Source organism: Mixophyes fleayi, chromosome 10 (genome assembly GCF_038048845.1).
Source record: "Mixophyes fleayi isolate aMixFle1 chromosome 10, aMixFle1.hap1, whole genome shotgun sequence".
Taxonomy (NCBI): domain Eukaryota; kingdom Metazoa; phylum Chordata; class Amphibia; order Anura; family Limnodynastidae; genus Mixophyes; species Mixophyes fleayi.
This window is the reverse complement of record NC_134411.1, coordinates 93,894,999-93,919,631: the sequence shown is the minus strand read 5'-3', so window position 1 is coordinate 93,919,631 and position 24,633 is coordinate 93,894,999. Positions and strand designations below refer to the sequence as shown.

General features: G+C 41.3%; 1 protein-coding gene across 1 annotated transcript in view; it reads right to left on the bottom strand.

Moving 5' to 3' along the window:
- The window catches only part of PEPD (peptidase D), a 118,928-nt gene that overhangs the window by 79,869 nt on the left and 14,426 nt on the right, over nt 1-24,633 (bottom strand). The window contains exons 4-7 of the mRNA XM_075189180.1: nt 18,895-18,958; nt 17,104-17,151; nt 11,534-11,595; nt 6,974-7,018 (exon numbers count right to left, since the gene is read on the bottom strand). Coding sequence (XP_075045281.1) covers nt 6,974-7,018; nt 11,534-11,595; nt 17,104-17,151; nt 18,895-18,958 — 219 coding nt within the window. The remainder of the gene's footprint in view (nt 1-6,973; nt 7,019-11,533; nt 11,596-17,103; nt 17,152-18,894; nt 18,959-24,633) is intronic.

The following is a 24,633-nucleotide window of genomic DNA, read 5'->3' as shown; positions in this document are numbered from 1 at the left end:
TCACCATTTACTTATATAGCGCCACTAATTCCGCAGCGCTGAACAGAGAACTCACTCACATCAGTCCCTGCCCCATTAGATCTTACAGTCTAAATTCCCTAATATACACACAGACAGAGAGACACGCAGACAGACACAGACTAGGGTCAGTTTGTTAGCAGCCAATTAACCTACCAGTATGTTTTTGGAGTGTGGGAGAAAACTGGAGCACCCGGAGGAAACCCACGCAAACACGGGGAGAACATACAAACTCCTCACAGATAAGGCCATGGTCGGGAATTGAACCCATGACCCAATTTATTTAATTTATAAATTATTTCATATGTTCTAAATTGGGACATTCTCATGCTGTATACCCCCCTCTGACCCCCCCCCCCCCACCCCAAAACAAAACGTACAATAGTTAATTGAAGATCTCTTGCTCTGCTTCTACTAGCATTTCAGAGATCCCTGTAACCTTCCCAATGTGTTTCCATGCAGTAAACGCAGCAAATATAACAAGTAAAATTGATAAAAACGCTACCGTGATAAACGCCAATGGTTATGGTAGTACTAGAAACAATGGTTTTTTTTAGTGCAAGAACCTTTTTCGTTTAGTAATTGTTAAAAATGCATATAAAACACAGTGCGTATGATGACTCCTTACAGTCAGTGCAGTTTCAAAGACACAAGAAAACCCTTAAAGCTACGAGTCTGATCCATTATTATATCATATCCCTACAACACATGCATTTGAATGGATGTATTTGCAAACTTGCACTGTGTGGATATTTTTATTCCAACAATGCAAACTACAGCATTCGTATGCAAATCTCCAGCGACAGAGGAGTACTGGTGAAAACGATACATACATAAAATATTACAGGACATGGAGCTCAGACTTGCAGCATGCTGGGAGTGACTATGTTTTACACTCTATGACTCCCAGGCATTCTCACACCCTCAGGCATGGCTGGGTTTTAATGAAAACCTAACAAAAAAACTGAGCATGAAACAAGGCAGCTATGAAAAATACATGAAATTCTGCACAGGATGAAGAACAGACAAAATACAGTATGTGTAAATACGCTAACTCAGCTAAATGTGGTCTCATTTCACCTGCTCACATCTGACCCCTGATTATAAATTGCTCCCCTACATGGATAGATATACTCTAGCAGTACAGACATGACACCGGTACAAAGAGACTACGTTGCATAAACACAGTGGAGGCGTTCAATTTGAGGGCTAAAAGAATGTTTATTAGAATGCAACCTCATTTCACTAGGAACTTCTAGATAACTTCTAGGATGTGAGGTCCATCAAACTCACTAGGCCATGGTGACATCACTGAGACATTAGGCCCATCAACTCACTAGGTCATGGTGACATCACTGAGACATTAGGCCCATCAACTCACTAGGTCATGGTGACATCACTGAGACATTAGGCCCATCAACTCACTAGGTCATGGTGACATCACTGAGACATTAGGCCCATCAACTCACTAGGTCATGGTGACATCACTGAGACATTAGGCCCATCAACTCACTAGGTCATGGTGACATCACTGAGACATTAGGCCCATCAACTCACTAGGTCATGGTGACATCACTGAGACATTAGGCCCATCAACTCACTAGGTAATGGTGACATCACTGAGACATTAGGCCCATCAACTCACTAGGTCACGGTGACATCACTGAGACATTAGGCCCATCAACTCATCAGGTCACGGTGACATCACTGAGACATTAGGACCATCAACTCACTAGGTCATGGTGACATCACTGATACATTAGGCCCATCATCTCACTAGGTAATGGTGACATCATTGAGACATTAGGCCCATCATCTCACTAGGTAATGGTGACATCATTGAGACATTAGGCCTATCAACTCATTAGGTCATGGTGAGATCACTGAGACATTAGGCCCATCAACTCACTAGATCATGGGGACACCACTGAGACATTAGGACCATCAACTCACTAGGTAATGGTGACATCACTGAGACATTAGGCCCATCAACTCACTAGGTAATGGTGACATCACTGAGAATCATAGTAAATGGCTGCCACCACTGTAGGTGGCTAGAAAATTTATAACATGCAGTTCAATTAAAATGCATTGATAGATATTTTTTTACAAGAAGCAGTAACTGTAGCAACAGTTCAAACTCTAGAATATGATGCAAGCTGTCAGGGTGCCTGATGGAACGGATCAGCCGGCTCCCCCAGTACATACAATGTGACATGCCTCTGACATGATTTCCCCCTTGTGCATCTGCAGGGAAGTCACATAACATCTGCTTTCATCACTCAGGATGGGTGAGAGATGGAAGAGAATGCCCGATCCTTGCAATTAAAACACAAACAAAACAAACTGAATTCCCATTTCCAGATTCTGCTGTACGACACAAGGCCCCACGCCAAATGGAATTTTGTATTACCCGAAGTACAGATGCCAACTGTACCAGATTTAGTCCCAGTTTTAAAAGACAGGCTCTGGGACGATATATCCATGTTTTATTTAAAAAATGCTGACCTACTGCGTGCTATCAATATCTGTTATTATTGTGCAGGAAGGAACAACTGCTCAGATCCAGCTCTCTTGTTATGTATCATCGATAGATACGAGACAGATAGGATATACACAGATAGATAGCTATATAGACAGATCTGTAATACTGATGTATTTCCCATTATCTCTTCTTATTCTTAACAAGTTAACCCGTGCATGATACTCATGCATTCTAGTCAAATCAAGCTACTTAAGGTGTTAAAAAGGTTCTTGTCATGCATATGGGCCTAGCCCAGGCCTCCTCAGGGGAAGAGCGTTACTTCCCGACTCAAGCGCCCTTTTTTAACGTGGTTTTGTCCACATGTCACCACCTCATCATTTTTCTCCATCACCTCATCCTTCACCTTCATCGCCACATCCTTCATGAAGCTACTTAAGGTGTTAAAAACTCCCCACTGACATACCCGGCAACCACCAACCACTCCCAACTGTCACTTCTCCTTCAAGAAATATATAGGTCAGTGTATAACTCTGCCCAGCAGGTGGCGCTGCAGCTTGTTTTGGGTTTTTTTCACACACGCCACTAGGCATTTATATAGTAGATGTTTACTCAACCAAAAAACACTGATTCTCCTGTCCAGTAAGTTGGATACACTTCTCATTATCTGTTCTTAGTAGGCATATATGTACAACGGCACAGTACTGCTTCTCCTGTATCCTGGATGTAATTATTAGGATCCATGTTTATTCTGAACGTATAGATGCGTCAAACTAGCTCTGGTGCAGAATTCTTATCAGGTCTATACAAGAGGTCTAATGTGTAGAAGAAAAATAATCTTCCCCCACAAAGAAAGGTTTATCTCAAATATATTGTATAACCCATTTAATAATGTTATTAGTATCTTCTACAAACGGCAAGTTGGTTGCATTTTATGTGTAATGGTCCTTTTAGCATTAATTAATGTCATCATTAATCACGTAATTACCGTGATTGCAAAGGTCGCAACCCAGCAACTGTACATGAGCAGAGCCTGCTATACCAACAGTCCCTGATCTCATTCATAGGGACATAATATACTATTATTTCTTCTACTTTTCAGACCAACGGTAGAGAATACCAACAGCGGTCACTAGACTCTCATTGCAATTAGCCTTTAAATTGATGACATTGCCAATGTTCTGCAGACGCCATTCCCAATTATAAAACACTATTATAGTTCAGGAAAAATGATGGGGGTTTAATGGTCATAGGTCGACTAGCTGACCTCCTGTACCAGCAGACGTTATCTCACCAATCTATTGACGGAATTACCGCCTAATAAAATATAATATAAATGTCACTGTCTTATTTCCTTATGTATATACACACAGATACAGCATCATGCCCGGGACAGGATTTGTTCATGAAACATCTTTAGCCATCGGATAAAATAAGTGGAATTAAATAAACGGTTTGCAAATTGGCGTCTGTCATCTATTCCGCAACACAAAAGGCTTCTCTTTAACTTAAACTGGTTGTTTAATAACTATTTTACGTCAAATTAAAACATGAATTGCTTTGTCATTGTGGGATCTGATTCTTAATTTATACAATTATTAAGGTGATTATATTTGAATGAGTGTTTATGAGCGTGTAGATATAAAGTTAGAGAGGGAAAGAGAAGTGGATAGAGAGAAAGAGAGCACTGAGTGAACAAGAGAATGAGCATTCCAAGAAAGGGCGAGACAGAGAGCGAAAGTGAGGCTGGAGAGCGAAAGCGAGAGCGCGAGACTGGAGAGCGAAAGCGAGAGCGCGAGGCTGGAGAGCGAAAGCGAGAGCGCGAGGCTGGAGAGCGAAAGCGAGAGCGCGAGGCTGGAGAGCGAAAGCGAGAGCGCGAGGCTGGAGAGCGAAAGCGAGAGCGCGAGGCTGGAGAGCGAAAACGAGAGCGCGAGGCTGGAGAGCGAAAGCGAGAGCGCGAGGCTGGAGAGCGAAAGCGAGAGCGCGAGGCTGGAGAGCGAAAGCGAGAGCGCGAGGCTGGAGAGCGAAAGCGAGAGAGCGAGGCTGGAGAGCGAAAGCGAGAGAGCGAGGCTGGAGAGCGAAAGCGAGAGCGCGAGGCTGGAGAGCGAAAGCGAGAGCGCGAGGCTGGAGAGCGAAAGCGAGAGCGCGAGGCTGGAGAGCGAAAGCGAGAAAGAGAGAAAAAAAAAAAGAAAGAAAGAAAAAAAGAGAGATATTAAGAAACAGTGCAAAAGTACTATAAAGTGCGTGAGAAAGACCATTATAAAGACAGAGTAATGGAATGCAAAAGCGATTACAAGAGACAGCTACGTGGTCGAGTATGAAAAAGGAGGCATAAAAACCGAGTGTATTTAATGGTTACCCTCCCCTGAATTTATGGGAGGAATAGAGAAGTAACACTACTATTTAACAGAGCTCCAATGGAATGTTAGCGTAATCGTGTACACTTGGTTTTATTTTCATGATTCAGACCTGAAACTGCCAGTTTAGTTATTAGCTTGCAGTCCCCTAGGTAACAGACACATTCTCTATATATTTGAACTTTCCCTACCACTTTATAAGCCTTTTGAGATGTGGGATGATGGTTTTTTTGCCACTTGAGATAAAAGAGGAAAAAACACCCTTTTTATTTTCTGTCACAAAAGAAACAGTGAAAATCCGATACCTTCATCTTGCACATATAGCCCTCAGAGCATGCTGGGATATGTAGTTGCAGAACCGGCGAGTCACTGGCTGCCTAATGCTTCTCATTATCCGAGCAGGTGCTGTCAGTTCATATTCAATCCCACGGCTTGTTTACAAGATAATATAAAGAACACAATTTTCTGCTTCCTAACACGGTCTAATGCCACAAACAACGACAGAGATGTGTTTAATTTGATAAGGGGCTTGTAAAACAGAGCGCTTTATAACATGCTTTGGCAGGTGGCGAGATTAATGAGCCGTTTACAAGGTCTGAGCTTTTCTATTTTTAAAGAAACTAACCTGATTGTTGATAGGAGAAGGAAAAAAAAAAAAGAGCATCTAGCTTGAACTTTTATTACCCAGCTAGATATTAACTGTACCCCTGCCCACTTCATCCGATGTATTATTCCTTCCAAATCACATTTCTACATTGGCCCCCGTGATTTATTTTATATTTATTGCTCTCATTCTTCATTTGCCAGATGGTGAGATGTTGTTTTACACATAGACGTGGAAAATTAATACAATTTAATTGTAGGAGGGAAGAAAAAAAAAAAAAAAAGGATGTATAATTTGATATTAGAAACAATTGGCCCTAAGTAGCATTATAGTCAATGGGGGACAGTTTTGAAAGTTGGTGCCAGCCAAAAAGGTGGTGTTACCAATAGCGACCAGACAGAAGTTTACTTTTCTTTTCTAAACTGCGCTTGACCAGTCAGAATCTGGTTGCAACAGACAGTGTCTTAAATCCTTTCCAACAGGTCTTATTTCCTAATCACACCAACTCATACATCATCAAGAGTTTATTGATATTTAAAGAAAACTTATGAAGTACCCATAAAGGAGATAGGCACATTGCGATGGTGGGGTGGGCATCTCACCAAGCGGGTGTGGCCACCACCATGGAGATATCCCTAGACCCCCATAATGAATTTATAACATACTTGCCAACTCTCCCGGAAAGTCCGGGAGACTCTCAAAATTCGGGTCAGTCTCCCGGGCTCCCGCAAGAGCTGGCATTTCTCCCGCATCCGTGAATTCCCTGGTTAAAATGACGCGATTCACAGAGAATCGCGCCATTTGGCCCCGTCCCGCCCATTAGTCATTGAAACTATATATATTTAAAACTTGTTTTGTTGTTTTACTTTGGAATCAATGTTATTAAATGACATGCCCAACCAAACGCAATTTCATACATGTTAAGAGCACATATGACACATATCTTAACACATGACAAGCACCTATGTGTCTAAAGTACTGTAGTTGGAAATAATTTGATCATCAGCATTGGTAGACTAAAGCTAGCCATAGAAGTATAGATCTAACCGTCACGGAACTATGGGATATGTCATGGAATTAAATACTGCATCTCCATAACGGCAGGGGACAAAGGGCTAGACTTACTAAGCTGCGGGTTTGAAAAAGTGGAGATGTTGCCTATAGCAACCAATCAGATTCTAGCTGTCATTTATTTAGCACATTCTACAAAATGACAGCTAGAATCTGATTGGTTGCTATAGGCAACATCTCCCCACTTTTTCAAACCCGCAGTTTAGTAAATATACCCCCAAGGCTTCAGATATGTGCTGCTCTCATACTGTGGTTTAATACTGATTAAAAATTATATATGTTGGCTATCTCTTAGGACGTATCCCGAAAATGCTAAATCATGCCTTTTAGAAATTTTTGGTAAAAAATTTGTTTACAACTTTTAAAAATTCGCTTTTGAGCATATGAAACCGAGACGACGTACTGAAAAGATTTGCACAAATGATCACAAAACGGACTTACCATTCCACTATCTCCGGGTGAAGCAAGGCGTTGTTCACGGTAAATCTAAAGAGAGACGCAGAAGTGAAAAGGAAAGGTCATTATGTGCGTTTAGATTAGGGAAAACTATATTTCCGTCTCAGTTATCTGTGTCGGTAAGATATCCATTTCAATATACTACTCAAAGAAAACTCCACCCCTAGTTATGAAGGAGTTAAATAAAGTGGCCTTAACCTCACCCTAAATAATACATTAAATATAGTGGTTTATGGAACATTAGTAGATGTACATTTTTCAGTTTGCCCATTAATAGTATAAGGGGGAGATTCAATTGGCTGCGATATCCGGCTACGCACACTGCCAGCCATTACAGTAAGGAATCTCCGCTAATTTTGAGCAGGGATTCCATCCTCGATATTGGTGCAATGCGGCTCCGCGGACTCTTCCGGAGACACATCGCTATGAGTTGAATCTCCCCATTATCTTATGTTATTTTCATGTCTACACTGTTTAATTAGATGTTAAATGTAGCACAGTGGAGGCCACCATTGTGGCGTCTGAGCCAATAGTCAGCCGTTTATGACAAGCTACAGTTTCACAAACATATTGACAGTGTACAAAATGGCCGCCTCAGGTGATTATAGGCGAGGGGTACACTTAAACATTGATCAGAAAAGGACATACGCTTTAGAGTTCGAAATATATTTTTCTTACACTCCAGGCTCTGAAATCTCCGCTACTTAAACAGTCCGGTAAAGTAAGCATACAATGGAGAAATTAATATTGAGGTAGGCACCGTGTGAGCCAATTTTTGGAAATTGTATTTACTGAAGTCTGTCAGGCTTGAGGGAGCCTGAGATGGCATTAATTACGGCATAACAATGTGGTAGAGAGAAGCTGGGCCAAACCTTTATACGGCTGCAGAAATTACAGAGACCCCGGGAAAGGGTCATTTTCGTGTAGAAAGAGAATGAAAAGAACAGAGAGGTAAATATCAAGGCGACAGGTGAATGATTTGTAGAGCCCTCAATCCAGTTGGATTTGATAAACAGCAGGACACAGATGGTGAAGGGGAAAAATAAAGGCTTTGAACGGAGAACAACACAGAGTCAGGGAAACTGGGAGCGGACAGAAATAGCACCGAATGAAACATGGTGGGTAATGCAATATAATAATTGCAGGGTTAAAACACATTTTGTGGTCTATTACGCTTCTTTATATAAAGCTTCTATAAAATTTTACTTTCCATTAATATTTCTACACCTTCCTTGTTCCTCATATCTTAAATGCGGGGGTGCCTTACAGGGGCAAATGCAGAATTTGTAGAGGGGGGTTTCCACACCACGCCGCCAGTGGCCGTGACCAGCATGCATGGGGACGTGGCTATAATTATAGACAGTGCTTGGCTGCTCTCCAACTCTTCCTATCCCCATAATATACATGGGCAATGCTGCGTGCACTACTGTTAGGTGCACACAGCTCTCCCTTTTCAAGCAGAGCCGTGTGAAGCGGGAGCAGGGTGCAGCCACCTTAATTATACAGTGCCCCAGGCTTGGAGGGGGGGTGGGGTTTCCAGGCACTAGGAAACCCCCCCTCTGTTTGCCTATGCCTTATTCGTACTGAATCCCTGAAGAAATCAGTTCTTTACAATGAAGGACCCAGTTTAGAGTAGGCCGCCAGCGGAGCCTCCTTGTCCCAATCAACGGATATGGCTGCTAAATCATTGTGCTGGGTCCATTGCATCAGAGGACCGAAATGCCACGATGGGGGTACTAACATAAGGCTCAATTCCAATACAGGCCCTACTTTGTGGGATGCTGATTTCTTCATAGTCCTCTACAAGGCAGAGGCTGAAAAGGTCCCAGAAGAGGGACCCCATAGTTACAGTAAAGGGACACAAAAGCTATGTTCCAAAATGTTCCACACAAAAGGTTTAATTATGGTTTAAATATAATTATTCAAGAAATTCTGCGTCAACACATTCTCTACACTACATCTGGAGCTCAGGCTGGAGGCAGCCATTCTGTGGTCAAAACCAATATTCATGAAAATAAAAGCCTATCGAATCACTATGAACAAGTGACTATTAGTAATGAAACACCTCACCAATGTCACTTGTGAGACCATCGACTTAATTCTCATGAATATCAGTTAAGCCCTCAACAATGGCTACGGGTACGGTGACGGGTGATGTTGAAGATTGAAAGAAAGGCTGAATATTTGATTTATAGCAAATATTTAATGTGATTAAACAGCCTCCTGACTCCAATACAAGCTTTATTATCTTAATAATCAAAACAAAAAAATAATCTTTTTCTGTTTGAGTCAAAATAAACTTTATAATGTGCACATGGCAGGAGCAACCATGAATGGAAAGAGTTTGGTGGTTGGGACAGACTATGGTGTAGATTTACTAAAACTTATTGTAACGCCCCGTCTGGCATTGTTGTTCAGACCTCCCAGTGACTAAATATGTGCCCCCGGCACTAGGACCCAGAGGAAAAATAAAAGAGGTGGGTGGAGGGGTCATTTACACCCATGTCTGGGAGATAGCCAGGGCACAGGGAAGTGCAAGTGAGGACGTGCACCCCAGGACCACACACACACAGTGATGGGGATTACACTCTAAAAAGGAAAAAAGTGGAGGTGTTGCCCATAGCAACCAATCAGATTCTAGCTATCACTTTCTAGCCTACACTACATGAATGAGAGCTAGAATCTGATTGGCTGCTATGGGCACTTTACCTTTTGCAGAAGTTTTAGCAAAACTACCCCAATATCTTGTGACAAGCTAGCAATGCCCCTCTGTGCGACTGGGAAGTGAATTCAGTATTTCATTGGACAGGAGCTGTGATCAGCCAATGAGGAGCCACGTTTAATAACCAAACCCCATTCTGGAGGACTGAATGTTTCAGAAAGGACCTCCAGCCCTTTCCGGTGATTTGGCTGCTGCTATCGATGTCCACGAGGCTAATTATACAGGGGTGGATCATCTAAAGTGCACAACCCTTTTAATAAGACTCAAACACAGCACAAATCTGTGTTAACCCATAGCATATATTTATAGCAAAAGGTTACCACACCTCACTGCCATCATCCTCAAGTTATTAAATACATAAATTTGCTCTCACAAAACTACTAACTGATGCCTCACTTATCCCCTGATGGTAAATCCATTGTCTGTGGTCAGTGCCAGCGGATCTGTGGCACACATGTCAGGGTTTGGTATACTGTGTAACTGCATTAATAAAACTACATGGCTGAACAGAACCAGCCACAAACTTCAGGCAAACCCATTATTTCAGGCACCAACATCTATATTATTCCGTCTCAATTTACTTTCCCTACCTACAGTCTCGATATCAATACATATTTATGGGGCTGTCAGCGCACGACGGTGGTCACAAGTCACTGTTATACATATTGAATGATACAGCGCGGGGATGGGGTGTGCGGGGCGGCTGTTGATATTTATGTATTTATTCTGACAAGGTGTGAGGGATTGTTAGGGCTCCTGCTGCTCCAGACCGTGATTGACTCTGTAGTGTTGCTGTAGATCACAATAATGGGATGAGATCCTCGCACGGGAGATGGGGGAGAGGGGGCATTAACTTAGCTTAATTTGACACAGGCAAATGCAGATCAGGGGAGCGTGGAATTGTGAGTTGGGATGGAAATATAAATAGGACCCCATTAGAATATATTTCAATATATATATATATATATAGATATATATATATATATATATATATATATATATATATATATATATATATATATATATATATATACACACACACGTCTGGGATTGCTCTGAATATGTAACTAGCTTGCTAAAAGTATAAAATAATAAGATATATCTAAATAATACCTAGAGCAACCCTTAGATATCCTATAAAAAGAAGCATATAACATTAGTCTGTGTAGATCTAATAAATACCATATGAAGACATCATTAGTGAAAACCAGTGTACATGAAATCTGTGGTGTTGCCCCTAGCAACCAATTAGATTGCAGCTTTCATTTTGCATCGCTGTTGAGAAAATAAAAGCCAACATCTGATTGGTTGTTATGGGCAACAGCACTTTTTTTTTTTTTTTTTTTGCACTCTGTTTCATAGATGTCCCACAATGGGAAACCGTTATGAAAAATCTACAGGTAACTCTGTAGAATGGTGTTGCCCATGGTAACCAATTTCTAAATTGTACCACAAAAATTACATCATCCGATTGGCTACGGGCAACACCTCTGTTACAACACAGATATCTGTATAACTGACAGATTAAGGCTAAAAAAATGTGCCCATTTCTGTGGGTTTTTTCTTTATTTTGGTAGTTACCTGTATATAATAAAACACATCTGTGAACCAAGGATTTGAATAATTTAGAATTAAATACAATACAAGCCATCTCAGAAGACCCATTCAAACACATTATTATCTTATTCTGAAGCCGCCTGAATATTTTCCTCTGTGGTGAGTGACGCGGTATTAAAGATTTGATCTCCGGGGAGAGAGACACCGGTTTTTGTTATAAAACCCTTCGCTCAGAGAGTTGACAGCGTAAGACGATTTTTACTTACTGGCTAATGCCTTCAAACGAGGCCTCTTTGCAGACACTTCCGCTGTCGGTATTAACCCCGCGCTGAGGAAGAGACAACAAATTAGAAAAAAAACAAAAAACGGAGGAGGATTAATACAGTAACACTTTGCAAGGTTCAGAGATTCCTGAATAAAACCTATTCTATTGTATTCTTAACAAAGAAAAGAAAACAACAGCCAATTTATCCTGGCTTACTGCTTAACGACCTTATTAACATTCTTCTGTTGGGAACCAGATCCTGCATGTTGATTTATCACAGGTAAAAACCAATATATAATCTTGAACCCGTCTGCCTGGGACGGGCGACACTTTACCAGTCGCTAAAATATTCATGAAGAGATGTAAGATTACAGACAGCCAGAGCCACATCCCACATCTTAAGAAAAGGTCCTAATGGGTGGGATTTATTATAGGTCAAAAGGCTGAAATTTCTGTCAGTTATCTGACCGTGACATTACAGGCTCTCAGGCTGTATGAATCCCACCAATCTGGACGGTGTAGTTCTGAGTCTGCAGGTCTATCATTCACACTCTAGTTGAGTACTTCAGGTATATAAGTTGTAATGCACAGCCATTGGTAAATTTTCATTCCAAACAGTGGCTATAAGGCTGAGGTAAGGCAACCTGTAGCTCTCTTGCTCCGCTGGAACTACAAGTACCAGCATGCCCTTTCCGATCCAGAACTACTGGATAGACTGATTGCCTAGGCTCGCCTTTAGGTCTTATTTGAGTCATTGTGGCCAGTCCCTTGGTTAGATGAGAGAGATTTTTTGGCGTGGACACAATGATCACTCCTTGGCTGTAATAATAACGACACTTCAGCAAGATTTTTGGATGTTTGTTGCACAAATAGCAACACAGACAGCAGCAAACATCCGCAGGAAGCGTCTGCAAGAGGAATCCGCTGCCCTGTTGATTTCTCTACAAACAGAATATTATAACAATATACAGTATAGGCTTGATAAAACCCGTATATACATGCATAAAAACACATCTAGCACTATTACTTGTCAGTGCTGGAATAAAACATTAGCTCAGGCTGCCTGGCAGCGTGCTGTGTAAGCAAATGTCAAGCTGCTGCTGACACACGTAATATAAAGATATATATGTTAGAGAGGCATCATCCGATATTGCTTGGCGCTGACAGCCGACATTTGTATCGTGCTCCTCTCATTTCTGACACGTGGCAGAGACATGTCCCGGCTGTAATATTACACACAATGCAAAAATGTTAAATAACCAATCCTATCATTAATCAGGGCACCAGAGCACCTAGAACATTATCCCATTAGGAACATTACAAAGCCTGGCTCTACGGATGTCCCTGTTTAAGCTCAGTTTGGAAAATCCCTGGGCATCTTAGAGAAATTGAGAGGTGTAACTTATTGAAAAAAACATGGTGTTATGTACAAAAAGGTGTTGTAACCAGCTCGTTAGATTCTATGGGGGAGATTGAATTGGCCGCGAAGCGTCTCCTGATATTGTCATTCTGCGCAAATTGCTCGCCATTACGGTAAGGACTATTTCGGTGACAGATCTCCCCCTATAGCGCAGGTTAAAACATAAAGCATCAGAATGGTTACTAAAGTACATTTGCGCACAAAGCATCTGTTTGTTTAATAAGCCCCTTCATGAGTTTAACTTGCACAGAACTGATGTAGTGTAACATACTAAGTTCTCAGAGCCCCACAGTAAAACACGACGACGATGAGCTACTAATATTTGGTTTAACATAACGAGCTTATTTATAGAGCTCTAGACATTTGTTTCCGACACCTGTACAGAATAAACTATGAAGAATGTACTTGATGCTACCGACAACCCACGGAATCTAAAACTCTCCAAGTATTCTGCATAGTGCAAAAATATCGTAGCAAAGTTTACTTGCGTTTTCTAAACTCTGGCAGAAAAATAAAAGTTAGGATATGAGCGGTCGCTACGGACGTGTGCCTCACTCACTTCCCCCATCTAAAAATGGAAAAACACTTAGTTCACACGGAGTTTTCCTTTTGTGCACAATTAAAACCCGAGCAACATCTGAAATGAATTGCAGAGAGTAATTACTGATCCCAATACTCGCCCGGGAGAAAGCAGCAGCTGAAACATTTTCCCCTCCCCGTCTCGGTGAGGGAGCCGCTTTCATTAAAAGCTCTGACAGCACGGGGCAAAGCCTAGCAACCCATTCTAGCATCGCTGGCAGTCATTTCATCAGGACATCGCCAGCAGAACTGCTTTAACTAGGTGCATTAAAGAGTCACATTCACCTCAGATGTCATCTGACTGAAAGTAAAAATCTCTCTCTCTCCGACCTCAGCCCAATATCAGGAGGAGAACTCGCCTCATGAAAAAAAATGCAAGAGGGTAACGGGGACTTTAACGGTGACATCTCACATCTATTGGGACAGATTGGGTCAAATAAATGACTGAGGGGTATATTTACTAAACTGCGGGCTTGAAAACCTGGAGATGTTGCCTATAACAACCAATCAGATTCTAGTTATTTATTTAGTACATTCTACAAAATGACAGCTAGAATCTGATTGGTTGTTATAGGCAACATCTCCGCTTTTTCAAACCCGCAGTTTAGTAAATATACCCCTGAGGGTCAGATTCGTCAAGGAACGTAAACAGCGATTTTGTGCGTAAAAGCCGCAAAAATGACTCTGCATACAGAACGCAGACACGTTCAATTCATCTTCAAGCACAAAGGACGCTTACTGCAGCCTACGATTTCAGGGAGGGGACAGGGCATGGAAGGGGCGTTTGGCCGTAGTCAATGTACAGTAATGGCGTGCTAAGCAGCAGCATCTTATCCAAGCTTTGGGCATCTCTCAGGTATCACTTGCTTCAGCATCCGCGGTCTAGTCTAAGTGCCGATTACTAGTGATGATGGCTGTGTATACATGGTATAACATGTGTTTGAAATCAGCAGCAACTGTAAAAATGTACAGCAGACATTATCAAAATCCTAATATATGTACTTCATGGGGAGAAAAAAAAAAATGAAAAGCAAAATATATTTTTACTTTTTAATGTTTTGTCATTAACATTATTAACAGGTGACATTAATTCTATATTTGTTTAATTCCACATAGGCATTGGGCGTATCCTGCATCCTGTGTAGTAGATATACTTGCCAACTTTTCCTTGTTGGCTTCAGGGAGATCCTGGTGGAGGTGGGCGTGCGGGGGAGGGGCTTGACATCATTTTGGGTCCGCCCCCTAAACGGCAGACAATTTGGCCAATTACACCAATGGGCAGGGCTAATACGGCACAATATTTGCTTCATTAAGACCCGCCCCCTACCACTTATCTATTGCGGGGGCGAGAACCAGGAGATTGCCCTGCTCTCCCGGGAGCTCTCCCAGAAATGCGAGAGTCTCCTGGACATTCCGGGAGAGTAGGCAACTATGCGCTAAAGAAAAGCAGCTAATGAATCTCTAGAGACTGAAGTGTCTTTTACATTTCTGTCTCCATTACTGAAGTCATGTTGTCTTACCTGTCAGACTTTGATTAAATCTTGGTCTCCATGAAAATGGCCACCTCCATAGACATCAATACATGGACATAGTACACAATTTCTGAACGGTGTCATCATGCCACAGATGGCAAAGCCAACCACGTCTGGTACTGGCTCGGCATCAGGGAGAATGCCAGACTCTTCAGGAAGTGAGGGAGATCACCCCTATTTCAGGGAGTCTCCCTGACATTCAGGGAGAGTTGGCAAGTATGGTAGTAGAGCAGACCTAGACCCGTATTCATCAGCGCACGCAAATTCACATCCAATCCTTGTTCAATTTGGGCCTCCGCAGACCAGAATTACGTACGTTCAGAAACAAACGCACATTGCACTCAGTATGTGTACATTGATGAACCAGGCCCTGAGAGTTTATTACTAGTTCATAAGAGGAGTCTCCCTTTAATTCCAGATTTTGGGCAATATAGACTGTGCATTATCAAATGCATGAAAGTTTATGAATACAAATTTGCCTGTTCATGTGAATTTAGGTAAACATTACTGGGATATCCCAGTCACAAATGGCTGCAGACCCAGTTCCCAATTAAGCAGAATACTCCGACCTATAGAGCGGCCATGTTCTCCTGAGGTAAAAAGAAAACAGACCTGCCCACAAAATGCCTACAGCCACACAAGGCCTCAGTGATCTCGCTGGTTTCTAGTGAATGGACAGGCTATTTGTCCAGCCTTGTCCTCATCTGTGTCAGTGACAAGTCCACTTTAGATATCCTCCAGGGGCAGCAATAAAACACTGCCATCTAATGGTCAAATTAGCGTGAAACGTGTTAGAACATTTCCTTGGATGAACATGACATTCTACAGACAGCAGCCATGTTTTCCCCATACAAGTCAAAGAATGTACTTTTAATACACTACTTTTAGAATAACTCATTTGGGACACTGCATGCCTGCCAACCTAATCCATTTACGGTCTGCTCCTGCTTTTTCCACTTATTTTTTAGTTGCAATAGTGGGGGGTTCCTATACGGCGAGAGGGGGAAGGTTACGGGTCAAAGGACCAGCTCTCCAGGTTCCTAATTTCAGACTATCTTGTGCTTCTTATGTTCTGCAATGATTTATCATCAAACAGCAGGAAACATCTTCCAACTAGGGGCGGGCATAAGTATTTTACTGCCGAAGATGGCCCCCTTCCCACCCGTACACAAGCTAGTATAAAACTTTACCATGATTCACGTAAAAAAAAAATACTAGATCCATCAGCAAGGGAGGATCCACTAATTTAGCTATTTTTTTCCCGCGAGAAAATGAGCCCCTTGAAAAAAAAACTCAAAAATCAGCCAAATAAAATCGGACCACCACCCACAGCAACTTTGAAGGGGTTCTTTACTGCGGGTAAAAACGTCAGCTAAGCAACAATATATAATGGAGTTCTATAGGAGCATATGTAATAATTTTAGGCATCCAAATGTGCCCACTAACAGTACGACTTACAAATCACCAACAAAGGCAAATTGTTGTGTTACTTGGAATATTACTCATATCGTTCCACATTTAGCAAGGTCAGATAAGAAAGATAAAGACGTAGTATAATATATATCGACAACATGATTTTAATTTAATCATTTAACAATAATAATAAATAATATTAATACTAATAAAAATTATAATAGAATAGCAAAATGTTTATTTATACACAGGTCCAAGTGAAATTTTGGACCATAGAACAGCAACTTCTTGGGGTCCCTTACATAGCCGCCAAAAGGGGCGGGCCACATCAAGATGGTGGCCCCTCCCACTACACAGGCGTGGCTCCGGTACTTTGTACCTGCCACCCCCTCGCTCAGTACCCCTGCCTATATATGCATTACCACACATCAATTTTATCAATTACCAAGCGATGTAAGAGAATGCTCTGCACATAATCTTTGCATAAAGGCTACAAGGGAGAGTTTATCAGAGGACAGAGTCTTTCATGACGTGGCACATTTACGATAAGAAGATGGAACCTTTGAACCCGCTAATAGAACCAGATCACAGGGGTTTATTACAGGGAGATCAGCAATATCAGCTTACCAGTGTGAGGAGGAGGGACGGGGTCTTGGCACTCAAGACAACGGCAATCTGATGGAAAGAAGGGTAAATGTTAAACGATGCATAAAACATGCCAAGTATTATTCCTGTAACCACACACTGAACAGACGTCACGCTGACAATCAGTCCATAGCTGCTGGTAAGTGACAACACAAACCAGGGGCGCGTAATACACCCCAGGTTATAACATCCACAAATTCCTATGAAATATGTTAAATATGTATTTTTTTCCTCAGTGCCAGCCACGTTACAGGAACGCTACCACTGAACCACAAGCTGCCTGATATACATGCATTGGCATGAATCAAAAACATATGAAAAGCGGTTCTGCGTTTAGCATGAGGATCAATAGATGGATGTCCCTTACCCTGCACAGAGACTATGTGGGAGAAGAAAAAAAAAACGTGCTAAAAAGAAAAATAAAGTGGAGGTATTGCCCATAGCAACCAATCAGAATCTAGCTATCATGTTCTAGAATGTACCAGGTAAATGAGAGCTACAATCTGATTGGTTGCTATGGGCAACATCTCCAGTATTCTATTTTAGAATCTTTCATAAATCTACCCCTATGTGCATGTATGAAGGTGTAAATATGGCCTTGATATGTGAGGTTCAGACAGAGGGCAGAAAAATCACCCTTAGGGGGTGCTTAACCGCCTGTTAGGTGGGTGGAGAGGAGCTGTGATGCCACAAATCGCCCATCATGCCACGCCCAGAGCAGTGAACATTGAGAGATTCATTTTCCAGATAGTCTGGATTCATCTTTTTGTGCCCCTTAGAAAAAAATAATAAAAAATTGTAATAATAACCTACCACACTGTAGTTGGTTGATTACCTCAGCTGTACATGTTTGTAGAAAGACTGATAGTCACAAAAAAAAACACATTGATGGCGCCATATCTGTGACACTGGCCTGATATATATTTACTGCTCTAGAATTTCTACAAGCCAGGAATGCGGTCCCGGAATCACCAGCAAAGCAATGTGCAAGAGACAAAATAAATTATACAAGTACACAGGCAGCAAAGTCTATTACATCAATACAAAGGCAATGTTACAGCAATATAACTATTCGCCATTAACAACAAACATGCTTATTGATGCAGCTATTATTGATTGACATTGTTGCAAAAGAAAAGAAAAAAAAAAAAAAAAAAAAAGCAGCGCTTTTATTCACAGCGATCGCTGACCGTAAGAACCACAGTGAGCGAAAGTGCCACTAAAGCGGGTTATCTACTGGAATCACAATGTAATATTATATACTATTAAATATGTGCACGAGAGGACAGCGTTCTTGTTAGAGTTTAAACACTCCTAAGAATTTCTCAGTGCAATCTGAGAATGTTTATTAATTCATATCAGTCCCTGCTCACTTCAGTCCCCTGCGGAGCTTGCAATCTAATTACCCATCAAGGGTACACTAACTGGCCTGTGATGAGAGGTCACCCAGTAAAGCCACGCTAATAATCAACTTAACCAGAAAATGCAAAAGGTTTATTCGTCACTCGATATGGCAAAAAATGTTTAGAGATCTATCGGTGGTTCCGCACTGTGTAAAGTGAGCAGGTGACACCATGAGAATCTATGTATCTAGGGGACAGACGGAGTTTGGCTGTTTCCATGACAACGGAACACTTGCATTGGGCAGATACTTTAAAGAAGTTTCCTATATGTGGATAACACAGTGTGTGCTGTAATTGGATATTGAGATCTCATTAGTCAACAGGATCTGTACAAAGAAAGTGACAAGATAACACGAAACGCATTACTTACATCAGTTGTGTACCGGACGTCATCGACGGCGTACTTCTTCTTATAGTGCTCCGGTTGGTGAATTCTGGTCAACAGGAGAGAAGAAGAAGAAATGATTAGTGGCTTTATCAGAGCACAACACATGACAATCAATAATGGACGTCAGCGATTCCTGACCGGTCTAGCGAGAGACATTGGTCTCTCAGCATAACAGGAGGTATTACAAGGATATCAGTATTAGAGGAGAAACATCCTAAACGAAGATGGAACCGCTGTATTTTATTTGGAAATTAAGAGAATCAACCAACATAGCAGGTGTCTCACAATGATAAAAAGTAAAAAAATTTAAATTGCAAAACATAGACTTGAACAGACGTTATTTTTGGGGACTGTGTCCTGCATAGGTGGCAGTGAGAAAGTTGACTGTTTCTAATTATAGCGGATGGTGCAGGAAATTTCATCGATCACACAATGTGCTCTGTCTTCTGTAATAGTGTACAAATGTATGTTTGCCCCCCCGCATCTCCCGGCCACAAGTTATAAATAAACCCAGCTAGAGGATGCAATTGTGCACCTTGGCAAAACGATGTTATGTTGCAGGGGCAAATTTATAATGTGCAAACAGATTTAGAATTCAGAGAAGGTGCGTCCTGGTTCAATGCTAATTTGCGGTGGTAATATAAAGCTTCCAAGTATTTGTGTAATACATGCAGACCGTATTTTCGCTGCATGCAAACAAAAATTTGCAATTGTACCTCTTGCATCCCAACATGGTTTGCCAGAGGCACATTTGTATCCTGCAGCTGGATTTGCTCGTAGCTCCGAGACCCTAAGGGGAGAATTCTGCAGTGAAGTAACAATACAAGTTTCTCCAAAGACTCCATAAAAGTGCGGAAGAAAATCTCCAATGATAGGGTACCAAGTACCCGAAAATCAGAAGCACATTGCGCACAACTGAATACCCCCCCCCATACCTTTGTTCTGCCCATTCAGCTTGAGATCAGTGTTTTCTCAATACAGACCTGTGTTTATATATCCAATATCTTGAAATTCCTTTATAGGTGTTTTAAATGCCAACGCGGCATCAAGTTAGGATAGGATTTCTGACTCCATATAACTAAGTGACTACCGCCAAAATGCTTTTATGTGCAGAACTCTAATGTGACTTAGAGGACACAGTAATGTGTCATACAGCAGATGTAATAATGTAACCAATACTAAATAGATAAGTATAATACGGTATAAATCTAGTGTCACAGAGGTACACACTGTCCTACCAGAAAGAACAAAATAATAAGACACAAAACAGAATGATGGATACACTAAAGGTTAGTTTACAGGAGCATATTATGTGGACTGACTCACTACACTTGTCTCTATGTAAAACACACTTGCAGTTGGTCCATTTTGTAACCTGCTTTTGACAAACTACTGTGTTTTGTTAATACAAAGTATATAGTTATACTGCAACCTTTTTGTTTTTACATGTAAACAAATCAATAATTTAAAGGGGCATATTCAATTGTCGGCGGAAACGCAGAAAATCTCTTGCTCCACGCACTATTACTGCTATTACGTTAATAGTGCGCTGCAAAAACGTTATTACAATAGTTTTCTCGCTGGATTTCAGCTCGCAGCTCCCTGAGCCGCGAGCTGAAATCCCGCTAACTACTACCTAACGGTAGTAGTTTTAACGCCGCGACAATTGAATATGCCCCAAAGGGGGGTATTCAATTTTCTTTTAACGCGCTAAAACAAAAAAAAAACGAGCGCTCTAAAAATATTACCGTTAATACGATAATTACTCGCTAAATTTCATCTCGCAGCTCCCTGAGCAGCGAGCTTAAATTCAGCCCGCTGGCAGCGAGTAAGTACCGTATTAACTGTTTACGCGCGCAAAATTACCGTATAATATGAAGTTTTTTTCGAGCGCTCGTTTTTTTTTGTTTTAGCGCGTTAAAAGAAACAATTGAATACCCCCCAAAGTGTTTAAAAACATGAGAGTCGTAAATGTAAAGGACCAAAACACGAGGTATGAAGGAATTGTCCTCAAGAGCTTACAACCTAAATAGATAATGTGAGAAATTCAGAGTTGCAATATTTCGAAGGGTATTCAGTGGTTTATGTGCTGTCATTAACCACCAATTATAAGCAAGATAATGTATTTGTAATTAAACAACAGCACGGAGGGCAGCACGGTGGCTCAGTGGTTAGCACTTCTGCCTCACAGAGCTGGGGTCATTAGTTTGATTCCGACCATGGCCTTATCTGTGAGGAGTTTGTATGTTCTCCCCGTGTTTGAGTGGGTTTCCTCCGGGTGCTCCGGTTTCCTCCCACACTCCAAAAACATACTAGTAGGTTGATTGGCTGCTATTAAATTGACCTTAGTCTCTCTGTGTGTGTGTATATTAGGGAATTTAAACTGTAAGCTCCAATGGGGCAGGGACTGATGCGATTGAGTTCTTTGTACAGCACTGCGGAATTAGTGGTGCTATATAAATAGATGATGATGATTAAACAATGTCATTAAGATAAGAGTACTGAAGATTACTGTATATATATATGAAATAATAAAAATGTTCATCTATGTAATATTAGTGTATTTTGGGTTACATGGATGACATGTCCATTGACGTTTATATAACTCATATCCCCAACAGATACAATTTGCAAGCCTTGTTATCCATTTTCTCCAACCTTGTGAATGAAAAACAGTTTTTAAACTGAAACAATCACTTTCTCTATAGCCTCAATGGTTCTTTTGCATAGTGCAACAATATTGTTTCACAAACAAAAAAAACGCACAACAAACGACAGTAGTCCCGACTGATTGACGAGTTCTATTGTAGTAAATAAAGGAATGTAAAAAGCTCAGACTACCATCTTTTCAAACTCATTTGATACAGGTCGACTGAAATTTCCAGCTCACATGTAGATAGGTTGGAAACAAAAGCAGCTTAGTTTTTCAAATAAGAAAGAAATGACTGAGTTTGTCAGACAGTGATACCAGAATCTACAGAAATACAATATATATTTAAACATGGATATATCTAGTAGTTTTTTCTTTTGTATGAGTGTGAGGCATGCTAAACAGCTCACAGACCTCCCGAGTCCCCCAGCTAGAGGTGCCGATCATCGCCTGGACCGTTACAGAAAAAACAATGATTCCTGTCTGAGCCTTCCTGGGTATTTTCAGAGCTTGCGAGCAATATGAATTGTTGTCTTGTGGATTGGGGATAAAACAGAAGATATCAAGCAAGATGTCACTGCAATTTTTGTTCCTGACATTTAGATTTCCTGGAAGAAATGATGTAAAGTGTAAATATTGTTTGAACGCTGTACATAATTATAACCCAGGGGAAAAGCTGCAAATCTAGTGTTACATCTGCTGCATGAAATACAACAGCACGATCGTAGGATGGGTTTGGGGAAGAAGGTGACTGAGCAGCCAATTAGAGCCAAGTCAATTAGCGCCAATCAAGTGCTGGATTCCCAGAATGCTCAGATATTTGTCAAGTAAACAGATGGACTGCTCTGTGTCTCTCACCTCTTGTTTGGATTTGACGGCTGTGAGCAGAGAAAAACAGAACAAGTTCTTGACAAATAATTTGTGTGCCAGGGCGTACCGTCAAGCGATTTTGTGAGGCGCAGAAGAGGTTCGACAGCAGCCTGCAACGGACTAAGAACGGACGATTGCCCGTTGACTAACTGGCACGTGACCTCTAATCACCATGGCTTGGCGTGGGATTTTTTAATTATGTTGATTACTCTCATGTGTTCCAAAAACAATAATTTCTTTTATTTCAAGCAAGTCAACTGCAAGTACATTATTCCTTTGTTAAACTGCGGTAGGATTATGAATAATGATTTTGATCATAGTGGAGTAGTTAGCATGGGGTTATGCATATATGGTTTGGATTCGGGATATTAGACTAGACTAGTTGCCAAAGGAGCTAGACAAAAAAAAAAAAAGTTAAGCAAAAAAATGAGTAAGTTTTCTGGACAAAACCATGTTGCAATGTTAGGGGTGCAAACGAGTTTATCATTTTGCACATAAGTAAAATACTGGCTGTTTATTCATGTAGCACATAAATACTTGTTCGCTTTATTTGCACACTGAAATTTAAAGTTGATCTAGGACATGTCCTACCCCAACTATAAATCTGCCGTCACATTTTAAATGGACATCCCCCTCCAATGCAACATGGTTTTGCCTTTCGGGACCAATCTTTCCACCGGACCCCCGCGTAATGTGTATTGTAGGTTACGCGGTAATGGTAGATCAGAAGCCTTTAGGGTAGCAGTGCCCAAGCTGCCGACATGCTGACCATGGGCGAGGTCCGGTAGACCGCAGCTCTCTGTAACAAGCCAATCTCTGCAATTTGTGGGATGTAGTACACGGGGAGGCTGGATTTCTATATACGGCTGGATATACATTTTATCCCTGGGTAATAGGTGTCTAGTGATTACAGCCTATTTGCTGGATAAGAGAATGTGCAGGAGATTTCGGTAAAGTGGGGCCAGGGGGTCTTAGGGCCTATAACCTCTAATAAATCAATCTGACCTGGGCCTTTGGGTCTTTAGGCACAGAAATAAAGTTCATAAACCAACATCCACAGATTGTACAAAATCCTACGTCACAGACGTCTGTGCACCCCTGGATTAGGCTCAAGCAGTATATAATGACACAACACACGGCAGTATATAGTGTCACAGGAGTGCACTATACAATGACACAGGACACAATATATGCAGATCTTCTGTCCAGCAACATTATGACTACTACATGATACATGCTGGATGATAATAAAAATAATAATAATAATATCAGGAGCGGAGACTTGCTCCATTAGGTCTTCTCATTAAAATCTTAAATAATGAGTGGAAAGGCAGAACGGGTGTGTAAAAGCCCGTAACACCCAAGTATAGGAAATGGGGGACACCGTTCCCATTACCAATAACCAACCGGCTTGTGCCGTGGGTCTCAGCGCTAGAAGACTTAAGCCATCCATAGCTCTATGTAACAGCGCTCTATGAACAGAACATAATACACTCATTTTCCCTGGACAAATATTTTCAAATGCTGAAAACTGATTGATAAATCCAGAGGGTTAGAGCCGAAAATCGCTCCCAGTGTTTGACGGTTTTGAAAATCCTCAAAGATAACCCCGCCCGTCAGGATATGCGCTCCTTCGTTTCCTGTCCTTCAGCCAAACCGTCATCCATCCCACGATCTTTGAGTAATATCCAAGGATTTTAAGTTGCCAAATTCATTTATTGTAGGATGTGTTTTAAATGTAAGCAAGTCATTATCTACGGATCCACCCTGATCCACCAATGTAGTCACAGAATAAACAGAAATTCATTTGACAAGATCACCCACACTTTTCAAAGCTACTAATTCCCATATTATTCATGCTAGACTGACAGGTTACCATATTCTTGCCGAAAGTCTTTTCCTGGAGTCACCTGGAGTTATATCGGTCAACAGCCACTGGTTACAAAGTTTTGTTAATGAGGCTGCAAGCCCTTCTATAAGTTCTTTAATACCCTTTGATATGATACGTAACCTCTTGACCCAATGACTTATCTATTTTAAATTTAGCGTTACACCTCTTCTGTATTAAATATACTTGTGTCTACCGTACAGTAGGCTATACCCTCCCCCTCTCTTGTAGATGCCCCCTTTGAATTATCAAGAATAAATATAGAGCAAAAATATTTCGGTAGTCTGCAATTACTTAGTTTCCGTCAACATAT